Source organism: Felis catus, chromosome F1, assembly GCF_018350175.1.
Source record: "Felis catus isolate Fca126 chromosome F1, F.catus_Fca126_mat1.0, whole genome shotgun sequence".
NCBI lineage: Eukaryota > Metazoa > Chordata > Mammalia > Carnivora > Felidae > Felis > Felis catus.
The window spans coordinates 15987820-16008702 of NC_058384.1; the positions used below are offsets into that span (position 1 = coordinate 15987820).

A 20883-nucleotide genomic window follows, 5' to 3' on the forward strand; every position below is an offset into this window, starting at 1 on the left:
TGTTGAGAAAGGCTGATCACCAGATTAAATGACTGTTATGACGGAGGAACGCTGCACTACAACAATAAATCTCCCAACACACTAAAATAAAGGGTCTGCATGGTACTGAACAGAACTTTATCTATTTAGATAGAAGGCAATGTTGCCCAATTTGAATTCAACAAGTTTCTCTTAAGAGGAAAACACATACACTCAGAGATTAAAAAGAATAAGTCATCCATCTTACCTGAGCACCCACTAGCTGCAGCAATGCTGAGTTCACGGGGAGGAGCTCAATGTCTGTATTGATAGTGGTCTGGTCAAATGGGCAAGCCTTGCGGTGGAGTTTATTCAGGCACATCTTGCAGACAGTATGGCCACAACCCAAACTGATGGGCTTTCGAATTGTTTCATCGAAAGTCTGAGTGCAAATTGGGCAGGAGAGGAAATCCGTCCACTGTGGAGCTTGTACAGGCATTGTTACTGGAGTTACAATTCACTAACACACACACACACACACACACACACACACACACACAAATAATCTAAAGCAAAGATTCCACTGGAATCAAAATCTTTGAAAAAAGTTTTTTTTTTTAAATATCTTCCGTAGATACAGTCAGCACATAGTGTGAAATATAACCTGGAAAACAAACAGAAAAAAAAAGAAAAAAATTAGTGTGTTTTCCTTTTCGATTAAACTGCATTCACACTCTATTACCTACACTCTTTTATACCACATTTATATCACTATGGTCCACTGTTTTGCACTTTCATAGAATAAAGTCATAATACAATTTCTAGTCTCATCTCCTTGCTGTAGAGATGTGGAGTGGACCCCAGAAAGATAAAATAACTTGCCCAAGGTAACAAATGAAGTTAGTAACAAGGTTAGATCCAGGATCTAAATCTCGCAAATTTATCTAAGTCTACAATTGTTTTATATTTAAGAATTAGCCTTTTTAAACTGGCTAATAATATTGTTTCTTGAGTGCATACCAGTTACATGAATGTGTTCAGCCGTGAGCATTTATCAAGCTCTACACTTATGATATGTACACGTCTGTGTATGTTATACCTCAAGACAGAGTTTTTAAAAATTGGCCTAAAATTAAAACTACCTGAAAATATTTTATCATCAAATTGGGTATCAGATAACAAAGAGTCTGTGAAATTTTTAAAAGTCTTTTTAAGGGTTTTAGACACCGTTAAGAATTTTATTTACCAGTAGTTAGTTACCTTTAAGCCCCTGCTATGGCCTACACCTGTTGCTATAGTGTGCTGTGTTAGAACAACTGCATAGTTATAATTATTTACTTCAAAAGATTTTTTTAAACTCTCAGATTTATTAATGGTGCAACAATTATAGTTCAAATTTCATTTCCTACCCTCTTTTTTGGCAGAAGATAAAAGCCAAATTGACTTATCACCTGTGTCTAACAGAAAATTTTTTTATATATAAAATTCAACCTAAAACTTACAGCACATCTTAAATAATATGTACTATTTATCTAATTGTAGTTTCTAAAAATGAGAATTGATGTACAGAAGAAAGTAACAGTATCACAAGTTGTTAAAGATTTGATTATGCTCAAGAGAAACTGCTTACAAAGATGAAACAATTAAGCTGTAATTAACTAGGAAAGTAAATTATCTATATACCTTATTCTTTGAGCATTACATTTACTTCTTGCTTTATTGAAACAACTCAACCTTAAATGCAAGTCCATTATTGATGACAGAACAGTTTTCATTAGGTATGTTAAAAATTTATCCATTCATTCAACAAATATTTACTAAGCACTACTATGTGCCAGACAGAATTGCTAGGGAAACAGTGAAACAGCACAGTCATAATATCTGCCTTCTGAGTAATCTTAGCTTTGTTTGTGTTTTTGCAAAGGTGCTATAAGATACATACATTTTACCAAGTTAATTTCATGTTCAGGATCTAAAATTAGAGTTATCTGCATGTGTGTTAAAATAGCCCTTGCAATAACAAGAATGGGCAAAGAAATAGTTCATTTTTTTTTAATTTTATTTATTTTGAGAGAGCATGCTATGTGCATGCATGCAAGCAGGTGAGAGGCAGACAGAGAGAGGAGAGACGGAATCCCAAGTAGGCACCATGGGGCTGGATTTTACAAACCATAAGATCATGACCTGAGCAGAAACCAAGAGTCAGATGCTCAACAGACTGAGCCACCCAGGCACCCCAAGTTATCTGCATGTGTGTTGAAATGACCCTTGCAATAACAAGAATGAGCAAATAAAGAAATTACTCACATTTTGATTTCTATAATGTTTTAAAGATAAAAACTTCTAATACAATAGATTTAATCAAATACATTATGAGTAGCTACAAGTATGATTATAATAAGTTATTACTACTTAATAAACTGAAACTCCTCTGGAATGTTAAAAAAGAAAATACACTAATTATTCACTTGTAGACTCAAATGCTAGATTTGTGCATTGGGTTGCAGAATGCTCAAAAAAAAGGGGTAAATTTTTAGAGAAGACATAATGTTCAGAAAAGGAACTGAGTATTAGTCATAAATTGCTTGCTGAACCTGATTAAGTAGATAAAGCATCACTCACATAAACTTTTCTATAGATTAGTATGGCAACATATATCAATGCCTGCAAAGAATCTGATCCTGTTAATCTCTGCAAAGAGAGTTTAATGGTTCCTTCCTTTTTACTAGTATGGCTTTCTAGACAACTTAAAACTTGTTCATCTTAAAGTATAGGTAAAACAAAGCACTTAATTCTCTCAAACGCTATAAACTACACAAACCCCCAAAGGACACAAAATATAGTAACATGTTGGGGCATCTGGGTGGCTCAGTTAGTTGAGCATCTGACTCTTGATTTCAGCTCAGGTCATGATCCGGGGGTCATGAAATTAAACTCCAGGTCGGGCTCTGCGCTGAGTGTGGAAATTGCTTAAGATTCTCTTTCTCTCTCTCTCTGTCTGTCTCTCTCTCTCTCTCTCTCTCAAATAAATGTATAATAAATGTTTTTATACCATGTCATAACTTTTACTATGAATACAGCTATTTGCCACATACTATGCTAAACGCCTTACACAGAACACATAAAAGGTAGGTAATTACTGTTATCCCATTTTACAGATATGAGAAGTGGAAGTTTAGAGAGGCTGAGTAAGATAAAAAGAAATAGAGCTAAGACATTAACCCAGATGTTCTGGCACAAAACCCAAACTCTTAACCAGATCACCATTCACAAATAAAAGGTTAAATATAATGTAGGAAGAAACTACTTGCGATTTCATTCAAAAACCAATGCCACAAAGCTGCATTCCCTAATACTAACTTCACAGTAATTCTGCTAAACTTACTGCCAAATCTATGGTCAGGTCCTTGTTCTAATCTCATTTGTCTTCTCAATGAGGTATGAAACAGACAACTACTAACTCCCTGCTTCTTGAAACCATCAATGAACCACATTCCCCTCATCCTTTCTAACTCGCTGGCTGTTTTTGATCTCTTAAACTCCTAAATGCTGGAATCATCAGGTCTCTATTTTGAGTTTTCACATCATTCTCCAGCCAAAATCCTGAAAAAGCTTTCTATTATATTTAGAATAAAATCTGGATTTATTATTCTTGTTTACAAAACCCTAAATGATATGACCTGTAATTATTTCTCCAACTTCATTTTCTAACACTTATCCTCACCTTAGTATGTTAGTACTAGGTATTCTCTCTATCTAATCTTTGAGTTGGATCGCACTCTTCATCACTTAGATGCCACCAAAGATGTCACATCCTCCCTGGCCACTTAAAACTCTAAATCATTCTATAGTCCATCGCTGTACTTAAATTCTCTACAAAACATTTACATTATCTATGTTACATTTTTCTTCTTATATTTTTATTTGCTTACTCAATATCTATCTAATATTAGAATATAGACTCCACAAGAGCTGAGATCTAATCTGTCTTGTTCACTATGAAAGCTAATAGCTCCCCACTATAATTTAGACTACGTAAAGTTTTTGCCTATAATTTCAAGAGTTGATAAGACATGTGAAAATCTGTTCATAAAATTATAAGTGACTTAAAAACTCTTAAATTAAGAAATTCTAATCTATATTATTCTTTAATGAGTCTTAAAATTGCAAGCAACTTTTTGAGATTTACGACATCTGACACTGTGCAATATGGAAAACAGGTAGAAAATATGGTCAACATCAGTTTTACAGACTTGAAAACTCACTGCTCTCCTACATGGTCTCAGAACTGTGCTGCCACAAGTTTTCCAAATTATTCTGTTGTAACAAGTTGTAACAAGATTTTTTAAAAAATGTTTATTTAATTTTGAGAGAGAGAAAAACAGTGGGGAAGGGGCAGAGAGAGAGGGGGACAGAGGATCCAAAGCAGGCTCTGGTGCTGACAGCAGAGAGCTTGATGCAGGGCTCAAACCCACGAACTGTGAAATCATGACCCCGAGTCAAAGTCGGACCCTCAACCAACTGAGACACCCAGGCGCCCCACAATAATTGTTTAAAATACAATCACAAAATTCTATTGGTAAAAGACACTTTAGAGATCATCTGGTTCTTGCCTAATTTTTCAAGATGAGGTAACATTCTTATGTCCCAATCAGTAGCAAGTATTATTAAACATTTTCAAACATCTCCTTCCATTCAATCGCTAAAACCCAAAGAACTTGGAATCACTTTCCTTCTTTTTGCAGAGAAATAAAATTAACATTCAGAGAACTCTGTGCAAGGTCACATAGGTAGCAAAATCAAGACACAACCACCTCAGATCAGTACTGGACACTGAAGCCTATGCACTTGCCACTGTACCAATTCAACATGAAAAAGACCAAAAACAAGACAAGTAAAAGAGTTACAACGTCATGCAGCTTGATAACGGCAGAGCCAGGATTAGAAACCAAGTTTCTAGTTTTAGTGTCCCCGGCACCCCTATCAGACTGCCTTGAAAATAAACCTATCACCACCCCCTGATTTTTAAAATATCCTTGCATACTAACATGTCTCCGGAGGTAAGGAAAAAAAGCAAAAATGAACTATTGGGACCTTATCAAGATAAAAAGCTTCTTTGGGGCACCTGGATTAATAATAAGCACTATAATAATAATAATTGGTTAATAAGCACTGCCCTTCTGCTTAGGTGATGGATCTCATAGTTCATGAGTTCAAGCCCCACATGAAGCTCTGCAGTGACAGTGAGGAGCCTGCTTAAGACTCTCTCTCTGCCCCTCCTCTAATTGCGCTTTTTCTTGGTCTCAAAATAAATAAATTTTTTAAAAAAGATAAAAAACTTCCGCACAGTGAAGGAAACAGCAACACCAAAAGGCAACCAACGGAATGGGAGAAGATATTTGCAAATGACATATCAGATAAGGGGTTAGTATCCAAACTCTATGAAGAACTTAACAAACTCAACACCCAAAGAACAAGTAATCCAGTGAAGAAATGGGCAAAAGGCACGGACAGACACTTTTCCAAAGAAGACCTCCTGATGGCTAACAGACACATGAAAAGATGCTCCACATCACTCATCATCAGGGAAATACAAATCAAAACCACAATGAGATACCACCTCACACCTGTCAGAATGGCTAACATTAACAACTCAGGCAACAACAGATGTTGGCGAGGATGCAGAGAAAGGGGAACTTTTGCACTGCTGGTGGGAATGCAAAGTGGCACAGCCACTCTGGAGGTTCCTCAAAAATTAAAAATAGAACTACCCTATGACCTAGCAATTGCACTACTAGGTATTTATCCAAAGGATACAAAAACGCTGATTCGAAGGGGCACATGCATCCCAATATTTATAGCAGCCCTATTGACAATAGCCAAATTATGGAAAGAACCCAAAAGTTCATCAACTGACAAATGGATAAAGAAGATGTGGTATGTATATACACAACGGAATATTACTCAGTGATTAAAAAGAATAAAATCCTGCCATTTGCAATAATGTGTATGGAACTAGAATGCATTATGTTAAGTGAAATAAGTCAGAGAAAGACAAATATCATTATTTCATTCATATGTATAATTTAAGAAACCAAACAGATGAACACAGGGGAAGGGAAAGAAAAATAAGATAAAAACAGAGAGGGAAGCAAACCATAAGAGACTCTTAAATACAGAGAACAAACAGGGTTTCTGGAGGGGTGCTGGATGGGGGGATGGGCTAAATGAGCAAGGTGCATTAAGGAGGACACTAGTTGGGATGAGCAATGGGTGTTACGTGTAAGTGATGAATCACTAAATTGTACCCCTGAAACCATTATTATGCTATATGTTAACTAACTTGGGATTTAAAAAAAAAAAAGAAAAGGGTGGGGGCACCTGGGTGGCTCGGTTGGGTTAAGCCTCTGACTCTTACTAATTCTGATGATCCCAGGGTCATGGGATCAAGCCCTGTGTTGGGCACTGTGCTGAGCATGGAGCCTGCTTGGGGTTCTCTCTCTCCCCCTCTCTCTGTCTCTCCCCTGCTTGCACACTCTCACTTTCTCAAAAAATAAACAAACATACATGCATACATTTAAAAAAAGGGAGAGAAATAAATTGAAAAAAATGAAATAAAATAAAATATCCTTGTACACTAAAACTATAGTTAACAATATTTGGCTTAGTATCAAAGCATCCATTAACCTTGGAAATATGTAAAATTGTTTATATACACATGCTCATCCCTTCAGGAATAGGATCCAGGGCTTTTATCAATTCTCAAATTTTTATCAGTTCTCAAAGGTTTTATTTGAGGAGGAAGGGAAGGGGAAAATAAGAATCACTGACTCAGATGGGGTACCTGGTGACTCAGTCGGTTAAGCGACTCTTGATTTCATTTCAGTTCTCCTGTCATGATCCCACAGCTGACAGGGCAGAGCCTGCTTGGGGTTCTCTCCGCCCCCACCCCACCCCCTGCTCAAGATGTGTCTGTCTCTCTGTCTATAAAGAAAAAAAAAGAAAAGAAAAGAAAAAAAAGAAAAGAAAAGAAAAGGAGAAAAGAAATCACTGATTCAGACATACTGAAATAAAGTAACTAGTGAAAACATAAGAATATAAAAAACAAAAATAGTAATTTATATGAACATATATTTCCTCTGTATTTGCACCACAATCTCAACAAACTCTTCTAAGTTCTTTAAAAGTGATGTTCACGTGCACCAAACATTCTTTTAAATGATTACACCGAAATGTCTCCTTCTCACCCCTATTTCTCATCCCTCTAGTCCTCACTTCCATCCACCTGCACAGACAAACCCTGGTTTATTTTCTTTTCAGATTCTTTATCCATATAGGTCAATATACAAATATGTATTATTAACTGGCTAAAAAGTATTTTAAATGCTGTCATTTGCAACTCTTCTCTCTTTCTGTACTAAACCAGTGTTTCTTAGAAATTACACCCTAAAAACCTTTCTCCATTCCCAGTAAAAATTAAACATTCAGTTACTTGCATAAAAATCTTTTATTGGTTTTTACTATGTGCCCAGCACTAGGGATAAAAAGTAGTGAACAAGCAAGTCTTTGCAAGTCTGCACAGAGCTTACATCGTTTCTTTCATTACCCATATAAACAACAGAGACACAAACTAAATACATGACTCCAAGGCATGGTAAATGCTATCAAGGTAAAGGTAAAAGACAGAGACAGAAGTACATATAACAGATAATCTAAACAAACTGGGATGAGGTCATGATCCCAGGGTATTAATGGATATGAACAGATGGAAGAAAAAGGTCTGGAAAGATGTCAAACAAAATTAACAGCAAGTTATACAGTTGGGCAGCTTATAAAATGTATATAATCATGAATTTTATAAGTGCAAATAATTTTTAAACAATGAAAACAAGAGAAGCTAGAGTACATTTAGAACACAATTTAGGCTACTTCTAAGAGAAATTATTGTAAGACTAAAACATTTCTCTTTATTAAACGGACTGCTTTATACATTTGAACATCCAAATTCTCAAAACTTAGTTGTTTTTTTTCAAAACGCATTAAAAACTCTTTTTATAACTTCTCTATAATTTACCTGTTTCAAAGAACTAGCACATTTTATTAATTTTATGTATCATTCCATCTCAACATAGTAAAATCAGGTATATAGTTGCTAAACTCTTGCGTTTTCCAGTAAAATAGTTCTTAGAGACAACTATAACAAACTTGATAGAATAAACACATAGAATCAGCACCCAGTTCTTCACTAAAAATAAAAGCATTCTAGGGTCGCTTGGGTAGCTCAGTTGGTTAAGTGTTTGACTCTTGATTTCAGCCTTGGTCATCTCATGGTTCATGAGGTTGAGCCCCACACTGGGCTCCATGCTGATGGTGCAGAGCCTAATTGTGGTTCTCTCTCTCTCTCTGTCCCTTCAGCACGCATGTGCTCTCTCTCTCTCTCTCTTAAAATAAATAAACTTAAAAAAAAAAAAACAACAACTTTCTTTTGATCAGAAAGATAGGTATGAAAGACCGAGGGAAAACAGTATTTTAAAAGCTTGATTTTGCTTGGGAAATTTGATGATTATGAATAGTAACTCAATCTTTGATGATTCTATTTTAGGAACTATAAAATCATAAAGCAAAGATTTTTTTTTTGAACGTCAAAATGTTATTAACTGTACTTATTAGATCTAAGAACAATTTCCACTTCCTCATTCCTTAAACATCTTTCTCCAAAGTCATCTTTCTAAACATTCCCCAAGTTTTCCCATAAACAGATGTTTACAACATCTTCAACCACAAAACATATCTAAATTATACAGGACACATGGCTTAGTGAATGTAGTAAACCTTCTCTCAGTATGGAGTAAACCTATGAAATAAACTGACAGGGGCGCCTGGGTGGCTCGGTTGATTAAGCATCCAACTTTAGCTCAGGTCATGATCTCACAGTTCATGAGTTCGAGCCCTGCATTGGGCTCTGTGTCTTCTCTCTTTACCCTTCCCGTGCTCGCATTGTTTCTCTCTCAAAAATAAATAATAAACGTTAAAAAACAAAAAGAAATAGGGGCACCTGGGTGTCTCAGTCGGTTAAGTGTCCAACTTCGGCTCAGGTCATGATCTCGTGGTTCACAAGTTTGAGCCCCTCATCGGGCTCTCTGCTGTCAGCTCACAGCCTAGAGCCTGATTTGGATTCTGTGTCTCCCCTCTCTGTCCGCGCCCCCCCCCCCAACCCACTCGCGCTGGGTCTCTCGAAAGAAAGAAAGAAAAAGAAAATGACTAAAATACTAAACATCAATATCCAGATTCTTTAAGCTTCTTCAGAGCAAGGTTCTGTCAGGAAAAAAAAAAAAGTCCTAAATAATTCTATTCATCAAAGCACATGTGCTCAAGGCCTCCAGACAACTCATTGTGTATTAGAGGTCAGTCAGCCCAAACCTAGCTCAACAGGAGTAGTTCTACTGAAACCTTTCTAATCCGAAAAGCATGGATGATGAACCCTCTTTATTTCTAACAAAAATCCAAACAAGTGACTGTTACTCAATGATGAAAGCAATGGTTAACCTTCCTATCAGTTAAAACAAGGCCTAGTCCCCTCCGTAAATGGCAAGTCGTAATTTTTACTGTTACTAATTGGTTATACATAACAACATGATAAATAGCAATCAGTTCACCTTGAAGAAGGCCCAAATTTTAAAATATCATAACTTCCTCAAGAATATTCACATTTTTACACAAGGAATAGTGCTCATAAGTACTACAGACAAGATTATGATATGGTACAGAAAAAGAGCTTGGTTTTCTGAAAATAAACCATGTGTCAGGTATTATGCTAGGTGTTTTCAGATGCTTTTCTCATTTAAGTGTGCACCATAAATCTAAAACACAATATGAATTACCACCAGTAACCAATATCTGTTAAGTACCAAGTAGGTGCCAGCACTTTCAGTGCACTATATACAGTATCTAATTAATTATTCACAGCAATGCTGTAATGCATGTATTACCTTCATTTTAGTGATAAAGTAAAGAAACCAAAGTACAGAGAAGTACCCAAAGACACAAAGCTAGCAAGTGGCAGGACTATGATTTAAGCCTGGCCAGCCTAATTCCCAAGCTGGTACTGTTAAATACCGTAACTTGTGCCATCTTACAGATGATGCCAACAGTCCTTAGGGAAGGGGAACTTTTGTTTTTTAACATTCATTTGAGAGAAAGAGAGACAGACAGAGGATCCGAAGAAGGGGGCTCCACTAAAGAGAGCCCGATGTGGGGCTCGAACTCAGGAACTGTGAGATCATGACCTGAGCTGAAATGAAGAGTCCCACACTTAACCAACTGAGCCACCCAGATGCCCCAAGGCCAAGGCAGGGAACTTTTAAGGGTGATGGAAATGTCCTAAAATTGAATTGTGATGACTGCACAATTCTGCAAATTTACGAAAAATCAATGAATTGTGCACTTAAAATATGTGAATTTTATAAGTATGTAAATTATATGTCAATAAAGCTATTAAAAATCATTAAAGTCTTTTTTAATAAAGAGTCTTAGTCTTCAAATTTTTAAATGCAATACTTTAAAAATACAGGGGTGTGTGGGTGGCTCAGTCGGTTAAGCATCCAACTCTTGATTTTGGCTCAGGGTGTGATCTCACAATTCAGGAGTACAAACCCCGGGTCGGGCTCAGTGCTGACAGTGCAGAAACTGCTTGGGATTATCTCTCTCTCCCTCTCTCTCTGCCCCTCCCCTGCTTGCTCTCTCTCGTAATACATAAATAAACTTAAAAAATATATAAAGACAATAGCCCTAATTAAAAGCTAAATTATATTGCTTTGAAGATTTCATTTAAATAGATTATAAAGTGGGGCGCCTAGGTGGCTAAGTCAGTTAAATGTCCAACTTGGGCTCAGGTCATGATGTCACAGTTCATGGGTTCCCGCCAGGCTCTGTGCTGGCAATTTAGAGCTTGGAGCCTGCTTTGAATTCTTTGTCTCCCTCTCTCTGCTCATACCCTGCTCACACTCTTCCTCTCTCTCAAAAATAAATAAAATGTTAATATATACATGTATTAAAAACTGACATCTAAAAAATTATTAAAGGGGTGCCTGGGTGGCTCAGTCAGTTGAGTGTCCGACTCTTGATTTCAGCTCAGGTCATGATCCCACGGTTATGGAAGAGAGCTGATGAGCCCGGGATTGGGCTCCGCACTGAGCGGAAGGTGGAACCTGCTTAAGATTCTCTCTCCCCCACCCCAACCCCCACACCTCTGCCCCATCCCCTGCTCGTGCTCCTTCTCTAAAATAAATAAATAAAAAGTTATTAAAAATGTATTACCATCTCCTCTACACAGGTTCGTTTTATTATCTGCCTCTGACTTAGAGGGAGAAAATGGAAATGAAATTCATCAAGCATCTAATCTGGGCCAGTCTCTGAGGCATTTTTATGCCCATTTTATAGATAACACTTGAGCTTCAACAGAATTAAATAACTTGCCTGAAGCTGATATATTGTGAGCTGAGACTACAACTCAGCTCTTACGTGAATCTGAAGTATAAGCTGCCCTTATACTAAATCTGAAGTATATTAAGCAAAACCTTATTTTAAGAAGAAAACCTTGGTTTCCTCACACTCTACCCTACGAGAGGAGTTTAACTCTGTATTCTTGGTCGTAATTTAATTTGTCATCTCTCTGGAACATTTCCATAGCAACTGACATGCAGGGCAACATCAGAGAACATTTTTAACAATCTTGAAAAACAAAGCAAAAAGCAGGAAATCAAAACAAAAAGAAGAAAAATCAATGAAGGCTTATTATAATAATTCTCAGTGTTATAATTCTCAGCAGAGTATCAATTAATTTACAGATGAAATACTAGTCTCAGATTTTTAAGGAGGCTCAAGGTTTTTCCAGCAATAATGTCCTATGAAGAAAGACCCAATTATTTATTTATTTATTTTTTAATGTTTATTTGATTTTTGAGAGACACAGAGTACGGAGCAGGGGAGGGAGAGAGAGAAAGGGAGACACAGAATCTGAAGCAGGCTCCAAGCTCTGAGCTGTGAGCACAGAGCCCAACACGGGACCCAAACTCAAGGACCATGAGATCATGACCTGAGCGGAAGTCGGACGCTTAACCAACTGAGCCATCCAGGCGCCCCAAGACTCAATTTTGATTGTAAAAATATCTTCCCAAAATATGTGAACACAACATTGTAGATGTAAATAAAATAATGTAAATGCTAATGTCAGTACAAACGGACAAATACTTCAGACAGGTATAGAGAGAATAGCTTCTGATTTAGAGAGAGGAAAGCCTAAAAGATAGGGCTTGATAAAAAGAGTTGAGAAAGCAGCAAAGGGATCATTTAGATGGCTTATTTAGCCATCCAGTGTTTAGAAGGACAAAAAGAAACATTTCTACCTGCAGCATAATGCCAAATTTAGAAGAAGAAATAGTAAAAACAGATAAAACCATTCATTCATGGAGAAGCTGCCTAATCTGAAATTGAAGTGGTACTCTAGAAAGTGAATGACAACCTCTAACTTTGTGTGCACAGTTTTAAAGCTCCAGGTTTTTATTCTACATTAAGTTACGCGTTGTGTGTAAATGTGCTACACTGAAGAGGACATCACCAGTTATTAAAGAGGTGGCAGAAAAGCATCATCTTAAAAAGAAAAGGGGGAGGAGAGGGGCTAGGGCGCCTGGGTGGCTCAGTGGGTTAAGTGTCCAACTTCAGCTCAGGTCATGATCTCACGATTTGTGGGTTAGAGCCCCGCGATGGGCTCTGTGCTGACAGCTCAGAGCGTGGAGCCTGCTTCAGATTCTGTGTCTCCCTCTCTCTGCCCCTCCCCTACTCGTGCTCTCTCTCAAAAATAAACAAACATAAAAAAAAAGAAAAAAGCGCATCATCTTTAAAGCATCTGTGGAATACTTAGAAAACTTTGCATTATAGCAAAACAGCCAAAGGTTACTTCACTTTTTCAGCTTCTGCATTAATCCTCCGCTGAATATTACATATACTATATTGTTAGCTAAGTATGTTATCACCATTTAGTGGTGTTCAAACATCAACAACACAACAAGAACTAATAATAACCAAAATCAGGAATATTCTGGAATACACGTGGCATTTTAGTTGATCTGTTATTTTGTTAATTGCTTTCAGATTAAATGCAAATTTCTGATATTGGTTGTTTTCTTTGTAAAAATTGATGTCTTCTTAATTAAGCCTCTTTTCTAAATCCTAAAGATAACTCAGCCCCAACAAAAAAGATCCATGAATAATTTTTGGTGCCTAGGCCAAATATTTTAACTAGACTTTAAATAGTTTTTCAGGTCACGTTTTGAAATCTCTCCTCCTGCTGCAATAATGGCTCATTTTCAGAACAGGAAGTTTGTTCCTTTGGTCTCCAGAAGTTATTTTGAGACGCAATGACAAATCTGATTGGCAAGTATTCAGTAACCATGAATGTAGGGGTAAATGCTCACGAGGAAAAATAAATCTAACCTGTGCCCCATAAACTCTATTTCAGACTGTCAATTACTAACCTATAGACTCCTGAGGAGTTCAATGAAATTGAGATAGTTTATTGGGGCAGTACTAATAATCCATTTCTTCAATTTATCCCTCTTTACTAGTTCTTTCCTTCCCTACAGGCATGGTTAAATCCTTGTTCAGAGGAGCTTAAAAAACATTTATGTCTCCAATCTTTAATTAAAAAAAAAAAAAAAAAAGTTGGGGCACCTGGCTGGCTCAGTGGAGTGTGCAACTCTCAATCTCAGGGTTGTGAGTTTGAGTCCCTCAATGCGCATAGAGTTACTTAAAAAATAAATAAATAAAAGCCATTCAATCCCTGTCCTTGTCCTCGTAGGCTCTTTCTCTACTCCCTCACCTTTCAGTTTTAAAACTACCCACTCTATCCCAACCACTATGTTGAAACATCTCTTAACAAACATGTCAACAACCTTCTTTTAAAATTCAATGGTTCTGTCTCAGTCATTAATTTCTTTATATATAGCATTTAATAATGTTGGCCAGTTATTCCTACAAATGCTGTCCCCTTTTGGTTTCTATTATGACATACTGTCCAGATAATCCACTAACGGCAAGCCACTCCTTGCGTGTCTCTGTCGAGGGTTTCTCCTTCTCTGTCCATCTCTGGAATATATGATTTTCCAGAATTCCTACCTCAATTCTTTCCTCTACAAAATTTCCCCGAGTAATTCCATCTATTTTTCAGCTTTCAAATACCGACTACATGCTGATGATTTCCAAATCAGTATCTCAAGTTCAGACCTCTCTTCTTTTTATTTTTTTTTAAATTTTTTAAATGTTTATTTATTTTTGAGGGAGAGACAGAGTGAGAGCAGGGGAGGAACAGAGAGAGAGACACACACAGAATCTAAAGCAGGCTCCAGGCTCTGAGCTGCCAGCACAGAGCCTGATGTGGGGCTTGCACCCACGAACTGTGAGATCTTGACCTGAGCCAAAGTGGGACGTTTAACTGACTATGCCACCCAGGCTCCCCAGACCTCTTTTCTCAATGCCAACCAGAGCCATATAATCAATTGGTTACTAGCCATCCATGTCTAACTAGCATCTCAAATCATCTCAACCTTACCAAAAACCTTTGTTCCCTATGTCAATGATGAGTCACTTACCCATTGACAGAAGCATGGGGCATCATCAACTGACTTTTCCCTTTTCCTCAAACCCCTCCCCCTGAACTAATCAGTCACCAAGCCCTATCATTTCATTTTAATGTTTCCTTAAACCTTCCCATCCATTCCCAGTATCTAAGTTTAGGTTACCAACATCTCTTATCTAGATTACTAGATTTCTTAACTATAGTTATCCCTGTTAACAATACCCTCAATACAGCAATTAGCTAAGCCATAACTAGACTCTAAGTTCCTTAAAATCAGAGAGTATCTTGGTTTTTTTCCCCTCTCATTATTTTCTCTATGGTTTTAATACAGAAAAAAGTCAGCCAACACACATTAGCAAATGTATCAAGCTGGAGTATTTCTGTTTTCTCCAACAAAAAGTCAACTGAGCTAATGGAAAGCTTGCTGCTAGGGAAGAAACCTAGGGCCTTACCATCTAGACTAGCATGCACAGGTCAACAAGGATTTATAGGAGTTGAATAACATTATGAACCAACTAGACCTTAAAGACATCCAGAGAATACCTAACAACAGAATTCTTTTCAGGTACACACAGAACAATCTCCAAGGCAGATATGCTAGACCATAAAACAAGTCTCAATACATTTAAGAGGGCTGAAATCGCTAAAGTTATGTTCTCTGACCACAATGGAATGAAATTACAAACTAATAACAGAAAGAAATTTGGGGAATTCACAAACATAGGGAAATTAAACCACAATAACCTAAATAACCAGTAAGTCAAAGAAGAAGTGAAAAGGGCAACCAGAAACTATTTTGAGATGAATGACAATGAAGATATACAATACAAAAACTTATAAGATGCAACTAAAGCAAGGTTTAGAGAGAAGTGTGCAGCTTTAGATGTTTACATTTAAAAAGAGGGGCACCTGGGTGGCTCAGGCAGCTGAGCCAGACTTTAGCACTCTGGTCTTGATCTCATAATTTGTGGGTTCGAGCCCTTCATCGGGCTCTTCTGCTGTCAGCAGAGCCCACTTCAGATCCTCTGTCTCCCTCTCTCTCTCTAAAATAAACATTAAAAAAAAAAAAAAAAAAAAGAGGGAGGTGGGTAGGGGGACGGGTGAAATAGGTGAAGGGGATTAAGAGTACACTTACCATGATGAGTACTGACTAATGTATAAAATTGTTGAATCACTACATTGTACACCTGAAACTAATGTGACACTGTACGTTAATTACACCGGAATTAAGATTAAAAAAATAAATAAATAAGACAAAAAACTAATAAACAAGAAAAAAATTAAAAACTTGAAAAAATCTCAAATCAATAATCTTACTTTGCACCTTAAGACACTGGGGACAAAAAAGGTATTTAACATCAGCAACATAATGACAAACTCTCTGTGGCCAAAATTTAACATTGGTAACAAGTAACTCCAATTTTAGACAATTACTCCCCTAAACTTACAAAACAAACTTGTAAGCCAGACATTAAAAGCCTAAATATTTTTTAAAAATTTTTTAAAAGCTTAAAAATCCAAGTATTCTTATACCCCAGTTTAACAATAATTAGATTATCAGGCGTAAATGCAATTAAAATAACCGATAGTTTGCTCTCCAGTGAACACACACACAATTTCCATTTTGGAAGAAGGAGATTTTAAGAAGGTACCTGAAGGTTTATAAACTCAAATATAAAATCCAGGTTTTTATTTCATTATTTTAAGCAGGCAACTTTTAACATGGGCAAATGAGTCTTAATATATCAAAGCTGGCAAACAGAAAAACCCTCAACTTTATCTTTCAGAAGGCCTCTAGGATACCACTTATTAGCAAGCTATGCTGGCATTCCTATCTTTGAAGGAGATAATCATAGGTTAAATATAAACAAATGGAGACTTGAAAGAATGCTAAGCTCTAAAACAGTAACAGAATTTACTATGGGTTAAAATATTCCAAAAACTTGGGGCTCATGGGTGGCTCATGAGTGACTCAAATGTCTTTGGCTCAGGTCATGATCTCACAGTTCATGAGTTCAAGGCCCACATCAGGCTCACTGCTGTCAGCACCAAGCCCACTTCAGATCCTCTATCTCTCTGGCCCTCCCTTGCTCATACTCTCAAAAATACAATAAACCGTAAAAAATATATTCTAAAAACTTAAAGTATATTATCTTTTAATTATAATAACCTTATAAAATATTATTACACCCTTGAGACAATCAGGGCCTAGACAGAGAACAAAACAGAGAAAAACTGTCCAAGCTCAGTCCCCTGGAACAATCAGCCCCAATGTGAGCTGCTAGATGACTCAAGCTGCATGAGTGACTTAAATGGAGACCAGCAGCAGAACCACACGGCTAAATCCTGCCCCAAATGCTGACTCAAAAGTGTAACCAAATAAAAGGTTGTTTTCAGCCACTCAACTTAGATATCTAATTGTTATATAATTAAAGCATAACATAACATGTATAAATTTCATCATAGCCTTTTGAGAATACATAATACTGAATGTAATAGTGACCCTGAAACACGAAAAGTTCTCAATTGAATTACAACCTTTTAAAAGTGTGAATCTATCCTCATGAAGGCCCTAAAAATTACTAATATACTGAAGTACCTTCATAAACACAACATGCCTAAATTTAGTTTCTTAATCCTACAGCATAAATTAATACTAAGGGGAGAAGCAGTCAAGTATACCAAAATGATAACATTTTCAGAGCACAGCATGGATGACACGTCCTCTAGAAAAAATATGTACCAACCACTTAAACTCAATGTAAATCTGTCTAAAACTTATTATATTCCAACTTAATACTTGTCACCCATGCTACCAGTCCTTCATGCTGATGTGCCACAGAAGCATTATTAACTCTTAACATTGATAGATTCGTATACTCCTAAGCTAGATGTTGTTAGTATTTACTGGTTATAATCTAAAGACTTAACTTTCCTTAACATCATCACCTTAGTGATCTTCAGCAGGTTATACTTCTTTTTTCCTACCTACAACTATCTTTATACACTCTCCAAAACTATTCCCTCTTCACCCCCAAATCCCACTTGGGATATGAGTGCCAAGCCCTTAGAGATCATCTCATTTAATCCCCCAACAACCTCCTGAGATAGCCATCACCACTACTGACGAAGGAAGGAAGGAAAGAAAACAAAGTTACTCAGCTAATTTAGTGGTCTAGTCATAATATGAACCCACGTTTGTCCAATTCTTTGCAAAGCCTGTACTTTTTCTACTGTAATACAGTATCTTCCAACTTTCAGCACCTGTAATTTTTATTGAATTAATAATTATTTTATTAGCCAAAAATAAAGATCTGTTTTACGTTTAACCTGAGCATGATCAGTTTCAAATTAAGTAAATTTAGTACAGGACCCCTGGAACTATTTAAGCTTATTTTTTAATTAGGTTATTGCAACTAATACATTCCTTTTGAAGAGAATCACAAGGAACATTTTATTAGAACTTTTCACTGAGAATAATCACAGGACTAAAACAGAAAATGAATCTTATTTTCTATATATTTTAAGATACTTAAAATGTGTTAAAGTGTAGCTTACAGAAAGGCATACATAGAGATCAAGAATGTTCGGTTCAATGAATTATCACAAAGTAAGCATACCTGTACAGCTGACCCTTGAACAATACTGGTTTGAACTGCATGGGTCCATTTACATGCAGATTTTTTTTTTTAAAAAGAGTTGACAGCAAAGGCACAAGGCGTTTACTTACAACTGCCCATCCTAGTCTCTCCACAGACCAAATCAAAGGTGACTGGTACAGAGCTTGTGCCTGTTGCCCTGAGAACCCAGAGAGACCAGACCTGTGGAGGCGGTCAGCAGTCCCAGGGCACCCTGGGATGGGGCAGGGCTTCGGGTCACCCTCTGGGTGAAGGGTTGTATATGTGGGGTGGGTGAGTCAGGCACAGGGGGGCTTGGCAGAGAGGAGGCCGAGCTGAAAGAGGAACACATCCAGTGGCCTCAACCTCCAATCTTCCAGGCACTGGCTCCCCACCAAACACCCCCCAACAGGGCCCAGGCCCCAGAGTCTCTGGGAGGCCACCTATACTTACATGTGGCTACAGCTGCCAGTGGCACAGGTCAATGCTACACTGCCAGGCAGATGAGACCTCTGTATTGTGCCTCCAGGCTTCCGCCACAGCCAGCCAGCTGCCCAGGAGCTGCCCCTGCTGAGCCAAGGTCACCAGGGTGCAGAATATCACCATGCCAGGACCAGGCCTGCCCCTGGTACTGCCTCTGGCCTGGCCTGGCCTGCCTATAGGTGCATTTTTTTTTTTTCAATAATATAGTACGTAAGGAAGTAAATGTATTTCACCTTCCTTATGATTTTCTCAACATTTTTTCCCTCTAGTTTTAATACAGTATATAATATACACAACATACAACACACGTTTATCAACTTTATACTACTGGTAAGACTTCTAGTCAACAGTAGGTTATTAGATGTTAAGTTGAGGAGTCAAAGGTTATAAGCAGATTTTTCACTGCATGGGGGCTGGCATCACTAACCCCCAAACTGCTCCAAGGGTCAACTGTATACCCAAGATATACAACATTACCACACCTCAGAAGGCCCCCCACACCATCCCTCCCAATCATTATTCTTTTATTCCTCCTCAAAGGTCACTACTATCCTAACTTCTAATACCACAGATTAAAAACTCTATACAGTGGAACCATCAGTATGTATGTGTGTATACATATATATATTCTTTTGTGTTTCAGCTTCCGAAGATAATTATAATAATTATTATAAAATATTATATTATATAATATTATAATAATTCAACATTATATTTGTTAGGTTTTTATTCTACATTCGTACTTTTTAAACTATTACACAACACTTCCAGTTAAACTGACCACAGTTAGAAAAATACCCTTCATAAGGTCAGTTTTGAAGCAGTGATGACATTTGGATTTTGAACACCAGCAGATTTCTGGTGGTGAACTGTAACAAAAACAGTAGTGGTGTCAGTAACAAAACTTGAGAACAGAGTCCCTCTTTACTCAAGAAAACAAAGCAACATATCCATCACAATAATAGCCCCCACTTCTTTCCTTTTACTTGCTTCTACTTTTCCCCAGGGAGCCTGTGCCTTAGGTGTCCTTGGTGGTGATCATAGGAGTGTGACTGATTCTAGAACTGGGCGACAAAGACAAAACAGGGAGATGTACACAGAAGAGGTAAACTGCAACACACCTGTGATGCGTATAGGTGGGTGATTCTTGAATATATCATTGGACTTAGGGAATTTTTGCATTAGAGACATAATCTAACATACTTAATAATAGTGTTAATAAAATGTATTGTCCCCGTCACCTATTAGCCAAGACTTAAGGACATTTTCATTACTTTGTTTATTTTTATGAAATGTGTCTGATAGAATTCAAGCTATCTCCACAAAACAAAATCACAGTGATCTGCAATTGCACATGCTTGAAAAATAATCCAAAACAAAATAAGAGGTATGGATTCATTTTCCAACTGAGAATTATTTCTAGACTGTTATCCCAGGCAAAAAATTACATTTCAGGACTTTAAAAAAAAAAAGGACAAATTACTACATGGACTCCAAACACAGAAGCTTACAGCTACAATGTATCTGATTTATAAAATAAAAGGTATATAACTTGTAAATGAAGATATTTTGCTGACTCCCAAATAGTAACTACTGTTAGATAATATACTGATTTGTTGTTACTACTGCAGAATTAAACACAAAACACTTCCTTCAAAATACATAATGATGACCTTTGGGGGATTAAATTCATGCTCAGGTTTGTGTAGTATGTTTGTGTGTTGCGGGGAGGAAGGGATAAAAGGTTGAGGCAAGTTTAACTGCTGGGGGTTGCACAATAAACAGATCTTAATCTACTAATGTTACACTCTCTGGTAAAAACAGGGAGCTCTGCTTTCTTGTCTTAAAGAATTATCATCAGTTTGCCCCACTGTTCCCCCAGTCCTGAACCTTTTCCTCATTTCCCTGCAAGCATTCATAAGTGAATTCTCTTATGAAGAGCCTTACTTGATCACCTCATTTAAAACTAATCTCAGTGTGCCCAGGTGGCTCAGTTGGTTAAGAGTCTGGCTTTGGCTCAGGTCATGATCTCACAGTTTATGCGTTCAAGCCCCGTGTTGGACTCTGTGCTGACAGCTCCGAGCCTGGAGCCTGCTTTGGATTCTGTGTCTCCCTCTCTCTCTGTCCTTCCTGCTCATTCTCTCTCTCTCAAAAATAAACAAACATTTAACAAAATAATAATAAATAGGGGCG

The 20883-nt window shown here is 37.3% G+C and overlaps 1 protein-coding gene across 3 annotated transcripts in view; it reads right to left on the minus strand.

Annotated features, from left to right (window-relative positions):
• The window catches only part of RC3H1 (ring finger and CCCH-type domains 1), an 87991-nt gene that overhangs the window by 49719 nt on the left and 17389 nt on the right, over positions 1–20883 (minus strand). For all 3 annotated transcript variants that reach the window (XM_023247906.2, XM_023247903.2, XM_023247904.2), the window contains exon 2: positions 227–622. In XM_023247906.2, coding sequence (XP_023103674.1) covers positions 227–457 — 231 coding nt within the window. In that variant the 5' untranslated portion in view covers positions 458–622. The remainder of the gene's footprint in view (positions 1–226; positions 623–20883) is intronic.